We start from the raw sequence: 21,640 nt of genomic DNA, 5'->3' as shown, positions 1-21,640 counted from the left end.
GCTTTTTAGTATGCTGTCTACATTGGCCATAGCTTTTCTTCCAAGGAGCAAGTGTCTTTTAATTTCATGGCTGCAGTCACCATGTGCAGTGATTTTGGAGCCCCCCCAAAATAAAGTCTGTCATTGTTTCTATTGTTTCCCCATCTATTTGCCATGAAATGATGGGACCAGATGCCATGATCTTAGTTTTCTGAATGTTGAGTTTTAAGGCAACTTTTTCACTCTCCTCTTTCACATTCATCAACAGGCTCTTTAGTTCTTCTTTGCTTTCTGCCATAAGGGCGGTGTCATCTGCATATCTGAGGTTACTGATATTTTTCCCGGCAATCTTGATTCCAGCTTGTGCTTCATCCAGTCCAGCATTTCTCTTGATGTACTCTACATATAAGTTAAATAAGCAGCGTGACAATATATAGCCTTGATGTACTCCTTTTCCTATTTGGAACCAGTCTGTTGTTCCATGTCCAGTTCGAATTGTTGCTACGTGACCTGCATACAGATTTCTCGGGAGGCAGGTCAGGTGGTCTGGTATTCCCATCTCTTGTCAAATTTTCCCCAGTTTTTTGTGATCCACACAGTCAATGGCTTTGGCATAGTCAATAAAGCGGAAGTAGATGTTTTTCTGGAACTCTCATGCTTTTTTGAGGATCCGACGGATATTGGCAATTTGATCTCTGGTTCCTCTGCCTTTTCTAAATCCAGTTTGAACATCTGGAAGTTCACAGTTCACATGCTGTTGAAGCCTGGCTTGGAGAATTTTGAGCATTACTTTGCTAGTGTGTGAGATGAGTGCAATTGTGCATTCTTTGGTTTGAGCATTCTTTGGTATTGCCTTTCTTTGGGATTGGAATGAAAAGTGACCTTTTCCAGTCCTGTGGCCACTGCTGAGTTTTCCAGATTACTCTGGGCAAGAATACCTTAGAAGAAATGGACTAGCCATCATAGTGAAAAAAAAAAAGAAAAAGAGAGAGTCTGAAATGCAGTACTTGGATGCAATCTAAAAAATGGCAGAACGATCTCTGTTCATTTCCAAGGCAAACCATTCAATATCACAGTAATCCAAGTCTGTGCCCTGGCCAGTAATGCTGAAGAAGCTGAAGTTGAACAGTTCTATGAAGACCTACAAGGCCTTCTAGAACTAACACCCAAAAAAAATGTCCTTTTCATTATAGGGGACTGGAATACAAAAGTAGGAAGTCAAGAAATACCTGGAATAACAGGCAAATTTGGTTTGGAGTACAGAATGAACCTGGGCAAAGGCTAATGGAGTTTTGCCAAGAGAACGCACTGGTCATAGCAAACACCCTCTTCCAACAATGCAAGAAAAGACTCTACACATGGACATCACCGGATGGTCAATACTGAAATCCAATTGATTGTACTCTTTGCAGTCAAAGATGGAGAAGCTCTATACAGTCAGCAAAAACAACACTGGGAGCTGACTGTGGCTTAGATCTTGAACTCCTTATTGCCAGATTCAGACTTAAATTGAAAAAAGTAGGGAAAACCAGTAGACCATTCAGGCATGACCTAAATCAAATCCCTTACGATTATACAGTGGAAGTGACAAATAGATTCAAGGGATTAGATCTGATAGAGTGCCTGAAGAACTATGGATGGAGGTTCGTGACATCATACAGGAGGCTGTGATCAAAACCATGCCCAAGAAAAATAAATAGAAAAAGGCAAAATGTTTGTCTGAAGAGGTCTTACAAATAGCTGAAAAAAGAAGAGAAGTGAAAGACAAAGGAGAAAATGAAAGATATACCCGTTTGAATGCAGAGTTCCAAAGAATAGCAAGGAGAAATAAGAAAGCTTTCCTCGGTGATCAATGCAAAGGAATAGAGGAAAACAATAGAATAGGAAAGACTAGAGATCTCTTCATGAAGAAGGCAATGGCACCCAACTCCAGTACTCTTGCCTGGAAAATCCCATGGATGGAGGAGCCTGGAAGGCTGCAGTCAATGAGGTCGCTGAGGGTTGGACACGACTGAGCGACTTCACTTTCACTTTTCACTTTCATGCATTGGAGAAGGAAATGGCAACCCACTCCAGTGTTCTTGCCTGGAGAATCCTAGGGACGGGGGAGCCTGGTGGGCTGCCGTCTATGAGGTCACACAGAGTTAGACACGACTGAAGTGACTTAGCAGCAGCAGCAGAGATCTCTTCAAGAAAATTAGAGATCCCAAGGGAACATTTCATGCAATGATGGGCACAATAAAGGACAGAAATGGTATGGACCTAACAGAAGCAGATGATATTAAGAAGAGGTGGCAAGAATACACCGAAGAACTGTACAAATAAGATCTTTACAACCCAGATAATCACGATGGTGTGATCACTCACCTAGAGCCAGACATAAAGGTTGTGCATTTATGTAAACTCAAATATGGCCAGATATTTGTAAATTAAATAAAAATGCAGATGTCTAATTCATTTTTACTAACGTACAGTTCTGGGACCCTCAGTTTCTAAAACTTTGTTTCTTTAACAGTTTCCTTTTTAAATTTTTCATGAAATAAATGTTCTATTTCATGATTTTATGAGCATGTTAGAAATGGTTTCAGAACCAAAACTTCTAACATGCATAGCTTCTCTTAAGATGTATGGACTTGTGAATATAATATTTAACACATTACTTGGATAGCTGTTAGATAGCCAATACATATAGTAAGCTGGAGTCAAACCAAGAGAAGGTACTTGGTTTTCTGTCACCCTCACACTATTGGTTATCCTTTTTAATTAATTTTTATATGAATCTTTACAATCTAGGACTCTAATTTCTGACTGTGATTGAAGTTGTTGGATCCATCTTGCTAATCAGCATGCCTGAACCGTTAGTATCAGCTGCCTAGAGTGTATATTTACTTAATGACAATGGATTCTGGCTCCTACTTTGCCAATAAGGTTTAAAACTCTCCATGAAGATTCCAGCTGGAGAAATACTACCTTAAATGAGATTATGGACAATTCTAGAATCTCCCAAATCTTGCTGCTGTGTCACCCAGAAAAGGTCTTTAGAATGGTTAATCCTGAGAAAAAAGGAAGCCATCCTAAAGGGACACGTGTTTGCCTTTTTGATCTAAGGTCTACCATCCAAGAATTAGATGATTCTAATTCCATTTATTAGGGTGGAAGTCAACTTTGAAGGACCAAGGCCATATTCATACAAGAGCAGTTCTAGTCATGTGGGATTTGGATGAAATTGCACCATCTGTATATCAACACGGAGTCATGGTGACCATGATGTTTGATTTAACTCAAATGTTCTTCATATCTATCAGTCAGGCTCTTGCTGGAGGGGCTCCCTGGCTGCTCCATCACCAGGATCTCTTATCTGCTTGGCCCATGCCCTTTCTTCAAATGTTACCTTAGCAGTGTCTTCCCTTTCCACCGTAAGAGAAATAGGACCCTCACTATCCCCCACCTACCAGCACTAGGTCCCTTACCCCACTGTTTTTCTCCTTAGCAAAGATAACATAAGATATACTACACTTCTGATAGAGCTCTACTTCTTCAATAGACTGTAAGCTCCATGGGAGGGGTGGGAGTCAGGAGGATGGGAGAAAAATTTGGATATTTTATTCCCTTCAAGAGAAGACCAAGAAAACTCTCAGGCAGGAAACGGATGCTCAAAAATTACAGGAATTATTGGATGGATGAATAAAGGGAAGTGGTTTATTAGGAATCCTCCTCCAGTCTAGGAAAGGTCAGACGAGCTAGGGCCCAACTCCCAGACTCTCTCTTCCCCACGTTATTTATTATCTGGAAAGGAGGCTGTGTGCTCCAAGGTGTGCTGCACACAGAGGATCCTATAATGAACAATGTATCTTTTCCTAGCAGCAATGTGTCATAAAGCTGTTCTCGGAGACTCGGGTAGGGAGCGGGAAGGTGAGAGCAGCCCCTTGCCCCGCGAACTAATGGCCAGGCCTTGCGGGTCCAACCGCCCCAGGCGGTCCACGCTGCCCTCGGCGCGCTTTTGCAGCACTCGCAGCTCCGGAGGGAGTTTTAGTGAAACGATCTAAGAATGAGTTTCCCGTTCGCATTAGAGGGTACCCCCTTTTTCCTTTCTCTCTGGTTCGCGGTTTTCAGAGCTGGAATGGAATCTTCGCCACCAATGTCCACCGTGTGACGCAAGGTATGGAATAACCCTCTTCTCTGCGCGTGTTTTGCCAGCTCTAAAATACAGTTACACCCCGTGAGAGTCTTGCCAGAACCCGCATTCTGTGTGGAAGACAAGGAAGGGCAGGCCGACCCCAGCCCAAGGCCCAGGAGGGGAGCTGCTAGGACCCCCAGAGTGGAGAACGCAGCCGGCTGGAGGGTGCGGGAGACGACCCGGCGGGAGAGGCCACTTCCCACGTTCCAGTCCTCGGCACCTGGGGAGGCGGGGAGCCCGGGACGAGGTGCGCACGTGGGTGAGGAGTCCAGTTTGGTCGAAGACCTAGTGTGGCCTTTAACTCCCGAGTGCAACGCCCGCTTCTTAACGGTCAGGTGGTATGATTTTCCCCTCTTTCGTGAATCCTAATGGATTCAGGCACTGCTCTCGCCTCTCTGCCCCAGCAGGTGTTTATCCTTCAATCCCAGATTCTTCCCTCCACCTGTGCTTCGCCTTTATTCCTCCACCCCGTGCAGCCTCCGCCCCGTTCTCGCCGCACTGAAAACAAAACTGTCAGCTCTGCAGTCTCTAGGCTCCTCGCTGAAGTTCTTTCCCCCCCTGTAAGTAGCAAAGTTCTGAAAAGAATAGCGCGTATTTGCTCACTGCATCAGTCACCCTCTACCCCGACAGTACTGAGACTATCACTCACACTCCTTCTTCCCCAGCAGAGACCTAAAATTGCTCTTTTCACAGAGGTTTCCCTTGAACTCCCACTCGCCAAATTCAAGTACAGGTACTCACTTCTTTGTCTTTTTTAACATTTGACAAATATATTGCCTTTCACCTTTTTATTTTTTTTTTCACTTAAGTAATGTAATCTTATTTAAAAAAGTTGTCACAAATTGTCCTAAGCCCAAAACACAACCGTGGTTGATACTTTGGTGTATTTTTTTTTTTTTTTAATGCAGAGGTTTCAGTTCTTTGGTTGTAATCTTTATACTGCTACTATTTGCTTTTAACCATGCATGTGTTGCATATTGCTGTATGAAGAGATCATTTTAATAGCTGAAAAAGTGTTTCATTTTTTATGCATTCATTTCATTAATCATCTTTAAATTTTAATTAGTTGACATTTATGTTATGCACAGAAAATTATTCTGTTATGCCCAACACTTTCTTTTCTGTAATTCTTCTCATTGGTTAATTTCCCAGAGAGAGGTTGCTGATTGAAAAGTCATGCATGTTTTTGAAGTTCTGCATAGTTGTGTTAAACATGCAGCTTTCCAAGAGTGTAGCAAATAACATTTACACTAACAATGTTCCATCCCATTCTCATTGTCAATGTGGTGGTGTTTTTAAACTTCATTTTTTGCCATTTTAATAAGTGTGGAGTGGTATCACCTGGTTTGTGTTAGTTTGGTCTCTGCTTAAGTTTGACCATTTTCTGAAATATTTATTATCCATTTCCCCTCTGTCTGAAGTGGTTATTTGCAATAATTTTATTTAAGTGCTTTTCTAATATATTTGTCTTATTTCTTTCTAGTCATATGAACTAAAATCGTTATTTTAGAGGAGACTATAAGTCATATAGAAGACAGTATTCAAAATAAATGTGCATTTAGTGAGTGATAACTGAATGATTACCCATGTAAGCCATCACCAGATCAAGGAATAGAACATTACTATTACTATACTACACTATTGTAAGAAACGCCGCGGGAAGAAGGAACCACCCCTATGGACCGTTGTTTAGGGCCTTTTATTGGGCAGTCGCTCTCGGGCAGAACACCCGGGGGCGGGTAAGCAAGGGAGCGAGGGGGGTCTGCGAAGCAAAGGGAGTCAGCGGGGTAAAGGGAGTCTGCCGGGGGAAAAGGAGTCTGCGGAGTCTGCGAGGTGTGAGGGGTGGGGAAGGGGTTTTATAGCCCGGGCCGGGGCTCCCATATAAGGAAGAAAATGCAGGCTCAGCGGTGATTGGTGTCCAAGGGCTCCGTGTCAGCTCCTGATTGGACGGCGAGGGCTTCGTGTCGGCTCCTGATTGGTCGGCTTGGTTGCTGGCCCGTCTCCGGGGTGTGTCTGCAGCGCCCTCTGCCGGGGAATGTCCCGACATGCCCAGGCATGCCTCAACACGCCTGACCTTTCCCTGACCTTTCATCCTGACCTCGCCCTGACCCTTCATCCTGACCTCGCCCTGACCTTTCATCCCGGCCTTTCCCTGACCTTTCAACTATATTAACTTATTACCATTACTATAGAGTGCCCAAGAGCCCGGGGGATCTTTCCTGATTACAAATTCCTCCCTCCCTGCAGAGGTAACAATAAACCAGTTTTTTTGGTAGCTACTTCCTTACCACTAGCCCATTTTTTAAATATGGCTTTAACACTTATACGTATATCTGTAAACAGTATACCAGTTTAGGTTTTTTTTTACTTTTTTAGTTTTGATATTTTTTTTATAAATTGAATTATATAGTTTATAATCTTTGGGGGGTTGACTTCTTTCATGGGTTATGTTTGTGTGATTCATCCTAATGGCATGTAGCTACAGGTCATATATTTTCTTTGCTGTCTAGGATTTTGATGTATGAATTTATTGCAGTTAATTTATTGGTTCTACTTATAGTGTTACTCTGAATCTTTTCCAGTGCTTAAGAATTGGCAGACAATGCTGATGTGGCTATTTTTGTATGTCTCTTGGCATATACTTGCACACACACATTTCTGTTAGGTATATTCTGAGGACTATAATTCCTAAGCCATAGGGTATACATAAATTCAACTAAAAATAACCATTTTGTTTTAGAATAGTTTTAGATTTACAGAAAGAGTTCTCGTGCACCCATCACCCAATTTCCCCTAATTTTAACATCTTGTATTACTGTAGTATATTTGTAACAGCAAAGATATGAACTAAAACTATTATTCACAATATTTTTCTTGGTATTCTTTCTGCTCTTGAATCCTTTCCAAGACACCGTATTGCGGTTAGGCATCTTGTCTCCTTAGTCTTCTCTGGTCTGTAACAGTTTCTCAGTCTTTCCTTGTTTTTTTTTTAGTTTTGTGGGTTTTTGTGGGGGGTGGGGATGGATGTACAAGTTACTTAATTAGGCTCTTGGTAAGAAGTTCAGAACACTGCTTGGTGAGGGTAAATTCCATTTGTGAGAGCAAACACAGGGTGGGGGTAGCCCTGGAGCTGAGGAACAGCTTTGATTCTTTGTAGAATTTGAGTCCACACCCTTTCTGATCAGCCTTGTGCTGCTCTGTAGTCTTCTATTTCTCCCTCTGTGGGTCAGAGATCTCACCTTCCTGTTGCCTAGACTTACACAGCTTCTTCTTGAAGTAAGCGTCAGTGAGATGTTCTGGGATTTTCATTCCACTGGTATCAATTTTAGAGGAGGTGGTAATGACAAATTTCTGGTGTGTTCTGTGCAGAGGAACTTGATTGAGGGACAGAGGCCCAGTCACAAGTAGCAAGCTACTGCCCGGCTTGCTTCAGGACAGTGACCACTTGCCTCTGTGGCACCCAGTGAGGATGATCTGTATGGCCCTTGGAGTGATGCTGGTGCCCTGCTTTCTCACAGGCTTACTGAAGGGTTTTCTGCCATGACTAAGCAGCTTTCCAGGCACATCTTCAGTACGATAATACCTAAGCATTTTGCGCAGTTTGACCACTCAGGTACCACCATTCTTGTTACCACCAACTGGTTTTGTGACAGTAGCAAGAACCTGCATCTTCTTTTTCTTTTGAACCTTGGATTTCGCCACTGAGTACTTCCTCTTGTACAAGCCTTTCTGTAACACATAGCCGATTGGGAATATCTACCAATTCCTCTGATCTGGACAGGGTTTCAGCTGCAGTGGGGTTTCTCCTTCTTAACCTTCTTCACTTTTTAAATTTTCTCACCAGCATCAGCCTTCTTGGCTTTGGGGTTTTTACCCTTAGTATCTGGCTTCTTAGCCTTTTCACCCACCATCTTGCAAGATAGGAAAGAGCTCAGTCTTTCCTTATTTTTGATCTTGATAGTTTTGAGAAGTACTGGCCAGGTATATGTAGCATTTCATTTGTTTGTCTAATATTTTCCTCATGGTTAGACTGGGATTACGGATTTAGGAGAAGAATATCACAGTGGTTATAAGCCTTTCTCATCAATCACATCAGTGGTACATACTGTCAGTGGTGACTTACGGTTGATGATATTAACCTTAATCACCAGTGTTTGTCAGGTTTCTTCATGGTTCACACTCCTAGGTGGTAGTGGGCTGGGCATAAGATCTACCTCCTGGAGGAGGAAACCGCTACAAAAAGTATTTGGAATTCTTCTGTAAGATTTGTCTCCCCCCACCCCACCCCCATTAATTTATTTTTATCAGTTTGGACATAGACACTTGTTTTATCCTTTAGGTTATAATCCAATACAATGTTATTTACTTTGCCACTGGGAGATCTTTTGGGTTTGTTCTTGTGTATTTATGATGTATCTAATCCTTTTCCTTTCCTTACTTTCTGGCATAACAAGAAGTTCTAGACTCTCAGCTCATATACTCCCAGCCTCAGCTCTAGAATCAACAGTTTCTCCAAGGAGCCCTCATTAGTAGTTGATGCCAACAGTTCTAAAGTGGTTTTACTAATTTAAACTTCAGCCCTTTATTTGTCAAATTTCCTATAAACATTAGCTGTTTTCAGTTTACTTTTTGCATTTGACTTCCTATGGACAAGAAGTTTGATTTTCAACATATTTAACAATGTATCTGCTGATAGTTATCCTGATTCTTGATCATTTCCCTTAATTTTCCCAAGCTGAGAAATTCCTAATCTCCTAAAATGTAATGAATGTGCTCTGCTTTATCCCAGTCTACTTTGAACTATTAACAATGTACTGATTTATGTATCTGAGATTTATTATGTGAGGATACTAATTTCTGTCTGAATGATTTACAAGTTGTCCTAATAACCTTCACTGAATGTTCCCCTTCACAGTTATATTTCTTGTCTTATATGCTGCCTTTTCCTGAGCTGTCTACTCTGTTTCTTTGATTTGTTACAGTAATGACATGAAGAAGGGCTGATGAATCATATATACAGCAGTAGAGGTTAAGGCTTTGAAATTGGTTTCAACTGGGGCAATATGCTCCCCTGGGGACATCTGGCAATGTCCAAAGACATATTGTCACAGCTGTGGGAGATTGAGGTTCTAATGGCATGTGGTGGGCAGAGTCCAGGAAGGCCACTGAACATCATACAGTGTACTTACAGTGTCCCCCAAATAAAGAATCATCTGGCAAAAGATGTTAATGGTGGTGAGGTTGAGAAACTGTTATAGGAGATTCCAGTGGCCCTATAAAGGAAGTCAGGCAGAAACACGTGCAAAAGGTAGGAATATCCTGTTTCTTAGAATGCAACTCTTCCAAGACCTTGTCATCTCTACCCTTTTTGGAAAAGAATCCCTCCTTCCTTTATGTTCTGCCATTATATATTTAGAAGTCTTCCCTTTCCCCTAGCCCAGTGTTGAGCAAAAGTCAGGTATCAGAGAATGGTCATGCAGATTTCATTAAATCAGAATTCCCAGTGCCTGAAAAAATAAAGTAAAATGAAAAGGCAAGTGGTTCATAGTAGAAAGAAAATGAGCTTTGTAGCCTGATAAGTTCCTTGTCAACTCTGTAACCTGGACAAACTTATTAAGTTCTGAGTCCATGTATCTGTAAAATGTAGATAAAACCAAGCTTTGGGGACTAGAGAACATTTTCATAAACTATCTCTGTAGGTTCTCAAGAAATATGATAATTATTAATACATGCTGAGAGAATAACTTATTTTGAGCAAATATTCTTTAATTATCATAGGTGGTAAAAATTCCATCAATAAATTTGCAAATTGAAATAGATCCTTTTAGGCCATGGTTTCCCATTTTAGTTCAGAATATTTTGGAATTTATGAATGCCTTCCGAGAAAAGGAGTCATACCAGATAACATCTGCTTTCCTCTTCCCAAAAATATAAGCACAGGAAGATCACAAAACAGGAAAAAAAGAAAAATCCTTAAAGAACAACATAAAATCTTTGGAAAGGAGGCCAAGGCATATTGTACTCTATCAGAGTTGTAGATATCATTCTGTAGAAGCACAAGGGATTCAGAAGTTGCAAATCTTGGCTCAAAGGAGCACCTAGAAAGACAGGAGGAAGATGAAGTATGAGATATTATAAAAGCCAAAGAGAAAGAACATCAAGAATTATGACACTGTTAAAATTGTAATACTATATATATGAGACCCTATAAATTAGGGGCATGTATTATCTTCTAATCCTTGCAGAGGTAGGTACTGTTATTTTTCCTACTTAAAAATATAAACATTGACTCCCCCAAATGCCTACCTATTGGGTTTTACAACAGTGATCATTGGTATGAGTTTTCCCAGTAAAACTGGGGTAGCAAAAGTTAGATTGCAAGGGACTGAGGAGGTATAATAGGTAAAGTATAGAAGACTGAGGATGTTTGAAGATGAAGGAGATGTGGAGTAAAGGAAATATTTGTAAAAGACTAAGGTGGACTTGGGCACGTTTAAATGCTGGCAAGAAGGGCCTCGAGGACAGGGAGAAGTTGAGGCTCGAGAAGGGAAGGGAGGTTTTTGATGGACTAAGTCCCTTAATTCCTGATGCTGATGAGATTGAGATCACAGGTGAAGGAATGAGCTGTAGAAAAGGAGCTGGTGCTCACATCTTTTGTTACAGGAAAAGAGGGAACAGATAAGCCCCCGTGCAGTGATAACTGTAATTTCTGGGCAGGAAGTTGAGGGTGTGGTATTCTATATCGCATTTTCCCTCACCTACCATATTTTGTATATTCTGGAGAAATTTTAGTGTTCCTTTGAAGTTTCCTCAAATTGACTCCTTTTTGCTTCTTTTAAAAAATTATTGTAGAACCTGTTTTGGTTGGATTCTATCTATAATGTAGAGTATCTCTACAGTGCCATTAAAGCAAACAAAAACAATCCTGTAACAGCTGATAACTCACCGATTACTATATGAGAAAGTCCTGATTTACCTTGTAATTTTGAGATAATTCACCTTCTGTTTAAGAAGTAAAATTTCCCTCTGTACATTTTTTTTTCTTCCCCCATTCATCTTTTCCAATCCCACTGGCAAGAGTAGCAAGTGGCATATGAAAGGCTGGAAAGGAGAGGAGGGCTTGAGGAAAGATCTAGGGTGAGTTCCAGGTGTATCACTTACTACCTCTGTCTCTTTAGGCAAATCACTGAAGAGGTAATGGCGAACTTGAACCTCAGATTTAAATGATTAACTGGAGTTCCTGTGCTAAATGAGAAATTGAATACGGCTCTTAAGATGGCTGATAAATAAGGAAAACACAGGGCTCAGAAGACTAAGATTTAATAGCATCTGAAGAACTGTCATGGGAGTGAGGGGATGAAACTGTTCAGTTAACTAGAAAGTATTAGTTTAAGAGTTTAAAAGATTCTACAGAATTTGAGTAGTTGATAAAGTCTGAGTGAGAACATTGGAGTGAAGTGCTGGAGTGGGATGAGGTCATGAGAGTTGAGGTCAGGGATGGGTGAGAATGCTGTTTTGGAAGGGCTTTACCTTTGAACTCATCTATAATAATTTTGGTATTGAATAGGTGTGAAAGGAGCTTGTGAGCTAGGGAAGCTGGAGCTGGTATGGACATATGACTAGAGCTGACATGACCAGACAAGAAAAAGTTGGCATATGCCACTTGCATGCCATGCTTTAGGAGTAATGGTGGAGGCACAGTAATAACATTTCATAGTTTGAGGTGCATGCTGGGTGTTGGTAGGGGAGAGAGTGAATGAAGAAATTTGCCAGTACTTAGTAGGAGCCTGTTCTGAGCCAGGTGATACATGAACTCTACCTCATTTAATCCAGGCCATAGTCCTCTGAGATTGGTTCTGCTGTCCTCGCTTTGCAGAAGAGTAATGAGAGACGGATTGCCTCCCTTGATTTCTTACAGCTCATAAGCATGGGGCTGGGAGCAACTCTGGGGAAGGTGGAAGAAACACAATTAGAGAAATGCTTTTATGATAGAAAATATATTACAGTGGACAGGAGGTTAGTACGGAGCCTGAAACAGTGGGCTTCAATAAGTTTGTTGAATTAGTCTGTGTGTTTAGATGTATTTCATTCTCTAATCTTATTTTTCCACAGGTCCCAGTTATCCCATGTTCTTTGGATTATCTTTCCCCACTGAAGCTTGAATATTAATCCATAGACAAGATGACGCATTTGTCGTCTTCCTCCTTCTTTTCTGATTTTGGGCTGCTATTGTATTTGGAGGAGCTAAACAAAGAGGAATTAATTAGATTCAAGTCATTTCTAAAGAATGAGACCCTGGAACCGGGGTCCTGCAGGATACCCTGGTCTGAAGTGAAGAAGGCCAAGCGGAAGGATTTGGCTGACTTGATGAGCAAGTATTATCCAGGAGAGCAAGCCTGGGAGGTGGCTCTCAGAATCTTTGGCAAGATGAACCTGAAGGAACTGTGTGAGAGAGCAAAAGCAGAGATCAACTGTGAGTGATGTTGGAGATATACCTGGGGGTGGGGAGAAGGGGGTGCTTCCTGGAGCCCATTGATTCTGCAAAAGGGACTTGGGAATGAAGTCCAGGCCATTCTTTGGTTCACAAGTTCCATGGAGGTCAGGTATATAATGGGAGTTTGTTAGATCATTTGAGGAGCACTAAAAGGCTGAAGAGTTTTGAGTACTGTTGTTCAGTATGGCTCCTTAGGATATGCTATGCTAAGTCACTTCAGTTGTGTCCGACTCTGTGCAACCCCACGGACTGTAGCCTGCCAGGCTCCTTTGTCCATGGGGTTCCCCAGGCAAGAATTCTGGAGTGGGTTGCCATGCCCTTCTCCAGAGTATGGCTCCTTAATTGGCAGTAATTCATCCATCTACAGTATTATAAAGTTAAAAAATAAAAAATAAAGAGCACACACACACAAAAACAAAACTAAACATGAAAAAAAAAAAAAAAACCAGAATGATTAGAAAGAATTGCCCCATCTAGTGTTCTTTTGCCTAAACTACAAATAAAGTAATTAGGCTGGTCTACATTTTAAGAATACTCAAATAAGACCTTAAATCTTTGCTGAAATATGAGGAATGGGCAAAAAAAAAATATTAAGGGACATAAAAACTATTTTTTGTCATTCCTAGGTGTGAAATACTGTAGACATCTAAAATTCCTTACATTTAATGCTTTACAGCTCCAAAATGTATATCCATTATTTCTTTTGAGCCTCACCACATCCCCATGAGGTCAATACAGACAAGGAAACTTAGGCTTAGACTAGACCACGAGCCTCAGAGTTACAGGGTGGGAGGTGTGGCAAGAAGTGTCCTGCCTCAGTGTTCACACCACATCACTTTCCCGTCAGCTAAGCTGGTGGAGTCTGCGGCTCTGTTGGCTCTAGTTTCTTAAATCCAGATGATCACAGAATTGGACCACGGAGGAAAATTCTGGCCCCTGTGTGGCCATCAGCAAATAATTGTTTTTGATAAATCTCATGTTCCTTTTGGAACCTGTTGCAGGGACTGTCCAGACTATGATACCAGAGGACACTGAGGCCGGAGAGGTACAGGGTGATCAGGAAGCAGTGCTGGGTAAGTAGGTGGCCTTTTTGTCCGATTTGGGAGGTTTGAGCTTTTGAAGCATAGTGGGGGAGGATTATCTCTCAGGGGACTTTTGTTCAACTCTTGCTAATTTCTTACGATATACTACCTGCTCAGTGATTATTACGGAGAAGGCAATGGCACCTCACTCCAGTACTGTTGCCTGGAAAATCCCATGGATGGAGAAGCCTGGTGGGCTGCAGTCCACTGGGTCGCTGAGGGTTGGACATGACTGAGCGACTTCACTTTTACTTTTCACTTTCATGCATTGGAGAAGGAAATGGCAACCCACTCCAGTGTTCTTGCCTGGAGAATCCTAGGGACGGGGGAGCCTGGTGGGCTGTCGTCTATGGGGTCGCACAGAGTCAGACATGACTGAAGTGACTTAGCAGCAGCAACAGTGATTATCATTCAGAAAGAATTGACAAAACCAGCTCTCTGGACAAAATCAGACACAGGACCATGTTAATTCAGAGTCCTTAGAAATGACCCTGTCACAGTTGATAGTCTGATGAACAAAGGTATCTTAATATCTTGTTTTATGGACTGAAGAGTTCATAAGAGTTCGTAAGAGTTGGCAGGGACAATTTGGCTTGTTGCATCTCCTCTCTTCTGTTCAAAATGATACTCTAATTGAGTTCCAGGATGGTGACCAACTAATCTACATAAAATGTAATTTCTAGGGCTGGGTTTTCTTAGTCCTAATTCAATACCATTTCCAGTCCCCCTGCTTTGTTTTCAATTCTATATTAGCTGAATCCCAGTTTCTATAAATTGAAGTATAATACAGAGAAAATTGGACCATGTGAGAAGCCTTTGTTCTTAACTCAGCTATGCTGCTTTTTAATGAGCTACATTATTTCATTCAAAAAATAATTGAGAGCCTACTTTGTTCCAAGAACTGATAAATAAAAATTTCCTATTGTGTTAAATGATTCTGAAGATAAGTTCCTGCTTGGGCCGTGATTTCTGATACAATATAAGGAAGTTTATTTTTGTGGTATAATGAGCTGTAATTTAGGAAACCAAGATTCTACCTCCATAGAAATTTACTTTGTAAAATTTGGAAGATAGATAAAGTATTACAAAGAAAGTAGATTATCCTTGTAACTCTGATTTTTAAAAAGTGCAGCAGTGTCTGAGATGTTATACCATAAAAAGGAGTATCTGACTTTTAATAACATACCTTCCCCTGAGGGAGAAATAAGGATAATTTAGTGGGATCTGAACTTTGTTAGATGTTTGTACTGAAGGCCTTAGTAGAACAAAGAAAAGAATGATATACTTTAAAAAATTAAAGTAATTCCAGCTTGAGATATGTGCTGTGAATGAAAAATATACTATGTTCTGAGAGAATATGTGGAGGAAGGAATCCCATTAGTATTCAGATTGTGATTGCATTGAATCTGTAGGTTGCCTTGGGTGATACGGTCATCTTCACTTTCTGGAGAGTTTTTATTCTAAATGGATATGAATTTTGTCAGATGCTTTTTTGGCATCTATTTAAATGATTGTATGATTTTTGTTATTTGTTTATGCAGTCTCACACTTATTGATTTGCAGATACTGAACTTTCCTTGGGGATAAATCCCATTTGATCATGGTGTATGATCCTTTTAATGTGTTGCTGAATTTGGATTGCTAGTGTTTTGTTGAGGGTTTTTACATCTATGTTCAACAGTGATATTGGCCTGTAATCTTCTGTGGGATCTTTGTCTGATTTTGGTATCAAGGTTATGGTGGCCTCATAGAATGAATTTGGAAGTATTGCTTCCTCTGAAAGTTTTTGGAATTGTTTCAGAAGGGTAGATTTTAAGTCTTCTCTAAATGTTTGATAGAAGTCACCTGTGAAGCCATGGTCCTAGACCTTTGTTATGATCCACAGTTTCAATTTCAGTTCTTGTGATTGGTCTGTTCATATTTTTTATTTATTCCTGGTTCAATCTTGGGAGATTGTATCTTTCTAAGAATTTGTCCATTTCTTCCAGGTTGTCCATTTTATTGGTATATACTTCCTTGTGGTAGCCTCTTCTTACCCTTTCTATTTCTGTGGTATCCCTTGTAATTTCTTTATTTCTAAGTTTATTGATTTGAGCCTGCTCCCTTTTTTTTCTTGGCGAGTCTGTCTAAATGTTTATCAATTTTGTGTATCTTTTCAAAGAACCAGCTCTTAGTTTCATTGATCTTTGCTATAGTCTTCTTTATCTCTGTTTCATTTATTTCTGCTCTAATCTTTATGATTTATTTCCTTCTTCTATTTTTAGGTTTGTTTGTTCTTCTTTCTCTAGTTTTAGGTGTTATGTTGTTTATTTGTGATTTTTCTTGTTTCCTGAGGTAAGATTTTATTGCTATCAACTTCCCTCTTAGAACTGCTTTTGCTGTATCCCATAGGATTTGGATCATTGTAGTTTCATTTTCATTTATCTCTAGGTATTTTTTGATTTCCTCTTTGATTTCTTCTGTGATCCATTGGTTGTTTAGTAGCATATTGTCTAGCCTCCTTGTGTTTGTGTCTGTTTCTATGTATTAGGTAGGTCTGTCCTGCGAGGCCGAGCAGCACACTTCCCCCTGGTCAGCAGAGCCATGTGGTCTGGGGGTGGCCCCTGTGCAGGCCCCATGGGCCCTTCTGTTGTGGCAGGGCTGGCTACTGTGGACGCACTGGTAGGCATGGCTGGCCCCTGGTCCAGTTGGTTGCTAGGCCCTGCCTCGTGCAGAAGCTACTGACTGCTGGTGGAACTGATCTCAGAGGAGCTGGCTGCATGGCCTGGGGAGTCCTTGTCCTGGTGCTGTCCCACTGGTGAGGGGGGCTGGGTTGTGGCTGGCTTCAAGCCCAGGTTTGCCAGAGCTGATGTTGACCTGCCATTGGGAGGGGTTGGGGCATGTTGTGACTGGTTGCACGGTCTGGGATGACCTGGTGGTGGGTAGGACCAGATCACAAGTGCCTGGCTTTGGGAGTACAGGGGGGCCAGGACTGGCTGGTCTGTTGTTGAGTGGAGCCAGATCCCGATGTGACCAGCTGTGGAGCTCTGGGGGTTCCAGGGCTGGTGCTGACCCACTGATGGGCAGGACCAGGTTTGGCTATGGCCTGAGGGTCCTACAGGTGGTAGATGAGACCAGATTCCAGGGCCATTGCTGGCCCACTGGTGGCTGGGGCTGGATTCCGGGGAAGCTGACTGAGGAGCCTAAGATATCTTGGAGCTGGTGTTTCCCTGCTGGTAGGTAGGGCCCCAGGAACTAGTGCTGACTAGCTGGTGGACATGGCTGGGTCCTGCTGCTAATGAACTAAGGGAAGGATTCCAAAATGGCTCTTGCCAGCACCTGTGTTTTACTGGTAAAATCAACTCCCAAAGTGGCTGCTGTCAGTGTTGTGAGGGTAAGTCCCAGGTGCCTTCTGCCTCCCTGGGAGGCTCTCCAAGATCAGCCACTTACTCAAGTTCCTTTCATGTTATTGCTTCTACTCTGGGTCTCAACATGTGAGATTTTGTGTGTGCCCTTTAAGAGCAGAGTCTGTGTTTCTCACAGCCTTCCAGGCTTTCCTGAAAGTAAGCCCTGCTGTCTTCAAAGCCAAATGTTCCATGGGCTCATCTTCCTAGGGCAGGACCCCAGGGCTGAGAAGCTCAGTGTGGGGCTCAACCCTCCTGCTCCTTGAGAAACATGTTTGCAACTCTTCATGCCCATTAATGTTTTATCTGTATAAAGAAGATTACTTTGATCTATAGTTCAGATCTGTCTTCAGATCCTGTCTGGCTGTTATTGTTAATTGTTGCCTATGTTCTCTTTTTATCTGGAGAATGGCTCTGTTCTCCATACATACCATTATTTTTTTTTTTCTCTATAGAAGTACAAAGAAGAAAAAATACTTCTGGAATGAATCTAATTTTTATTTTCCATCATAGATTTCTGCATTTTCAATTCTTTTTTTCCCACAATTTATAATGTGCATTTAAACCCACAGGAATATTTTTATTTTATTTACATTCTTTTCTCATCTAAACCAGCTGTGCTTTGATTTCAGCCTGTATCACTCCTAGTCTAGTCCAATATTCTTAACATTGCAAATCATAGAATTAATTTTGATCATGTGTATCTTTTTTTTTTTTTCAATCTCCCTTCTAACTGACTTAGGTGATGGAGCAGAATACAGAATTCAAATAAGGGAAAAATTTCACATCATGTTAGATAAGAACCATTTGCTTGGGAAATCTGAAGATTTCTGTCATGAAATTGCTCAGGAAGGCCGAGAACTGTTGGAACGTTTGTTTGAAGAAGATGTTGGAACCAAAGAGCAGCCACAGACAGTGGTCCTTCAAGGGGCTGCTGGAATAGGCAAAACAACGTTGGTGAGAATGATGATGTTAGATTGGGCACAGGGCAACCTCTACCAGCAGAAATTTACCTATGTTTTTTATCTCAATGCAAGAGAAATTAACCAGTTGAGAGAGAGAAGCTTTGTTCAGTTGCTGTCAAAGGACTGGCCCAGCACAGAAGGTCCCATTGAAAGGATTATGTCCCAGCCAAGTCGTCTCCTTTTTATTATTGATAGTTTTGATGAACTGAACTTTGCCTTTGAGGAGCCTGAGTTTGTGCTGTGCGCAGACTGGACCCAAGTGCATCCTGTGTCCTTCCTCATGAGTAGTTTGCTGAGAAAAGTGATGCTCCCTGAGTCGTCCTTGTTGGTGACGACAAAACTCACAGCTTGGAGGAAACTAAAGCCTTTGTTGAAGAATCAGCATTCTATACAGTTACTAGGTATGTCTGAGGATGCAAGACAGGAATATATTTACCAGTTTTTTGAAGACCAGAGTTGGGCCTTGCAAGTATTCAGTTCCCTAAGAAACAATGTGATGCTTTTTAACATGTGCAAAGTCCCTGCAGTATGCTGGATCGTTTGTAATTGTCTGGAGCAGCAAATGGAAAAGGGTGGTGATATCACGCTGACTTGCAAGACAACCACTTCTCTGTTTGCCTGCTGTACCTCCAGCTTGTTGACACAAGTAGATAGAAGCTTTCCTGGTCTACCCAGCCAAACCCAACTGAGGAGCCTGTGCCACTTGGCTGCCAAAGGAGTATGGACTATGACATATGTATTTTACAAGGAAAATCTCAGAAGACATGGGTTAGTGAAATCTGATGTTTCAATTTTCCTAGACACAAATATTCTTCAAAAGGACACAGTGTATGAAAACTGCTATGTGTTCACCCACCTACACATTCAGGAGTTTTTTGCAGCAATGTTCTATGTGTTGCAAGACAGTTGGGACACCAGAGACGATTCCCTTCAGTCTTTTGAAAATTTGGAGCTGGTGCTTGAAAGCAGCAGTTATAAAGACCCCCATTTGCTACAGATGAAATGCTTTTTGTTTGGCCTTTTGAATGAAGATAGAATGAAACAACTGGAGGAAACTTTTAACTGTACAATGTCATTGGAGGTGAAATGGACGATACTTCAGTGGATGGAAACGCTGGGAAACAGTGAACAGCTTCCATCACACCTGGTTTTTCTAGAGTTGTTTGTCCATTTGTATGAGACTCAAGATGAAGTATTTGTAAGCCAGGCAATGAGATATTTCCAAAAGGTTGTCATTAATATTTGTGAGGAAATCCATTTGCTTTTGTCTTCATTCTGCCTGAAGCACTGCCAGTGTTTACGGACCATGAAGCTGATGGTAACTGAGGTATTTGAGAAGAAGATGTTAAACTCAAGCTTCCCACCTGAAACTTGGTAAGTGGGTTAGGTCAGTTCCCTGGAAGTGCCCTGCAAGAGAGTGAAGGACGTAGGTGTTGTCAGAGGGAGGGGAGGAGTTGTTTAACTGAGGTCCCAGAGCCAGGATAACCTTTCAGAATTGTCCCACTTTGAGACAAGGAGGTCAGGCACTGAAACCCCCTATTGACCAGTCACAGCTACCGGTGAGGAATAGGCAAAAATGTGCCTGCAGTTGCTGTCTTGGCCTGAGGGTAATCCCCAGAGAAGCACTTGGCTGAGAGCTTCCAGCAACTAGGGAATGAGTGTTTCAGTTCTCAAGGAGGGAGGCAGCACAGTGCTAACTTCCATCCACTATAATATATTCTTTTTAAAAAATAGAGACCAGGAATTTCTTGCTGAACTCAGAGTACATACCTCATTTGTCTTGGCTGTTTCACTTTACTGACCTCATTCACCTTCCCCATTACCTTGATATAGTTTGGCCTTTGCATGAAAGATTTAGCCCTATAACACCATAAATAGTGAGATAAGAAATAGTAGGTGCTGAAGGAATGTTTTGAAAGACTAAATGCACCTTCAGCATTTTATGCATATTATTTTACCCTCTCTCCTTTCTCAAGTTACTTTTTCTAACTTTCTTGAACTATGGTATCAGTTCCAGATTTAATTGATTAAGGGCTTGGGGCCTCCCTGGTGGCTCAGAGGGTAAAGCATCTGCTTGCAATGCAGGAGACCTGGGTTCGATCCCTGGGTGAGGAAGATCCCCTGGAGAAGGAAATGGCAACCCACTCCAGTATTCTTGCCTGGAAAATCCCATGGACAGAGAATCCTGGTAGGCTACAGTCCATGGGGTCGCAAAGAGTTGGACACAACTGAGCGACTTCATTTCATTTCATGTGGCACACAGCTATATAATCACAGAATATTTAACATGTTATCCAAGCTAATGCTGGTCAAAACCATATCTCAATTTATTTTTAAGATTATAAAACTGAGATTCAGAGAAGTTCACCCAGAAAGTTACAGTTATCAATTATTGATTCAAGCACAGATCAAATAATAGCTAACATTTGCTTAACACATACCCAATATCCCTCTAAGTACCAGCTCATTTAGTCTCCAACAATCCTACGTAGATGCTGTTATTTCCATTTACTTATAAAAAACTGAGGTACCAAGAAGCAACATAACTTGATCGAGGTTACACATCTGATTATAGGTATTTGGTTTTCCAACTTTACCTAAGTTTTCTCGTTGCCATTACATACAAATGTATTCCTCTTATAAGAACATGCATTTCATTTCTCTTGGAACTGTGGGAGTAGGAATTGTAGGCTGGGATGCTATGACCTTTCCTGTCCTTTGGGAGTTGTGAGTAATCACCTGCAGTCAGTTTTCTTAATTCTGACTTCATAGTTCTACTTATAGAAGACATGATTGAACCCAGAACATTAGAATGTATTTTATGCCTAATAATAAGTATTAGGAAGGAATTCTAGCAACTGTATTGCTAGTCTTTGTGCTACTTTCCCCTCATCTATGTTATAGTGTTATCTGATTCTAGAGTTACCATTGTTGTGAAAATAAGAGACCAAGAATCGCGTGTTTTTTTTTTTTTTTTAAAGAGGCATTATAGGTGACCTCAGCCTATTTTATGACATAACTACATTGTAAACCTCACAAGAGCGGGATCTCTTGTTCACCATTTTATACATAGCATGCAGTAAGCACCTGAATGTCTGAATGAATGATTTACCACCTCAATCTCAAGTTTTCCAAATTTAAGACCCTGAGTGATGTAGAGACCACCCCTCTGCAATGTCATTCATCCCAATTTAAGCAAGGCATGGGGGAACCAATATTTATTGAGTAGTGAAATGGATCACTATATTGCCATTTCAAACTACACAGTTTTTACATAAGAATTATTTTGAATAAAGGCATCTGAGTTCCCAAAATTCCATATTTGCCTAAAAGCAGAGCCTTCCAAAAGATCTCAGCTTTTTAAATTAGCTGTCATGAATCCCCTCCCCAGAGTAACTCTAATCTTGTCTTTGTGAAGGCAGCAGTTGACACCACACTCAGACGTCATTATCACCATCATATCTTCAGGCTCTCCTCCAAGGGGCCCATTTACCTTACCAAAAAGCCATCTGTTTTCCTATAAGTGCCCTTTCTCCCTCTGCCTTTCCTCTAGTAATTGA

At 41.3% G+C, this 21,640-nt stretch overlaps 1 protein-coding gene and 1 pseudogene across 1 annotated transcript in view; one reads left to right on the top strand and one right to left on the bottom strand.

Moving 5' to 3' along the window:
* Positions 1 to 7,217: 7,217 nt before the first annotated feature.
* On the bottom strand, positions 7,218 to 8,067 carry LOC128060893 (60S ribosomal protein L6-like; annotated as a pseudogene).
* A 4,270-nt stretch (positions 8,068 to 12,337) lies between these two features.
* NLRP14 (NLR family pyrin domain containing 14) overlaps positions 12,338 to 21,640 on the top strand; it is a 34,492-nt gene continuing 25,189 nt past the window's right edge. Inside the window, exons 1-3 of the mRNA XM_052653319.1 lie at positions 12,338 to 12,629; positions 13,652 to 13,723; positions 17,858 to 19,454. Coding sequence (XP_052509279.1) covers positions 12,338 to 12,629; positions 13,652 to 13,723; positions 17,858 to 19,454 — 1,961 coding nt within the window. The remainder of the gene's footprint in view (positions 12,630 to 13,651; positions 13,724 to 17,857; positions 19,455 to 21,640) is intronic.

Source organism: Budorcas taxicolor, chromosome 15 (assembly GCF_023091745.1).
Source record: "Budorcas taxicolor isolate Tak-1 chromosome 15, Takin1.1, whole genome shotgun sequence".
Taxonomy (NCBI): Eukaryota; Metazoa; Chordata; class Mammalia; order Artiodactyla; family Bovidae; genus Budorcas; species Budorcas taxicolor.
Note: the sequence above shows the minus strand (reverse complement) of the source record. Positions and strands in the feature narration are given on the sequence as shown.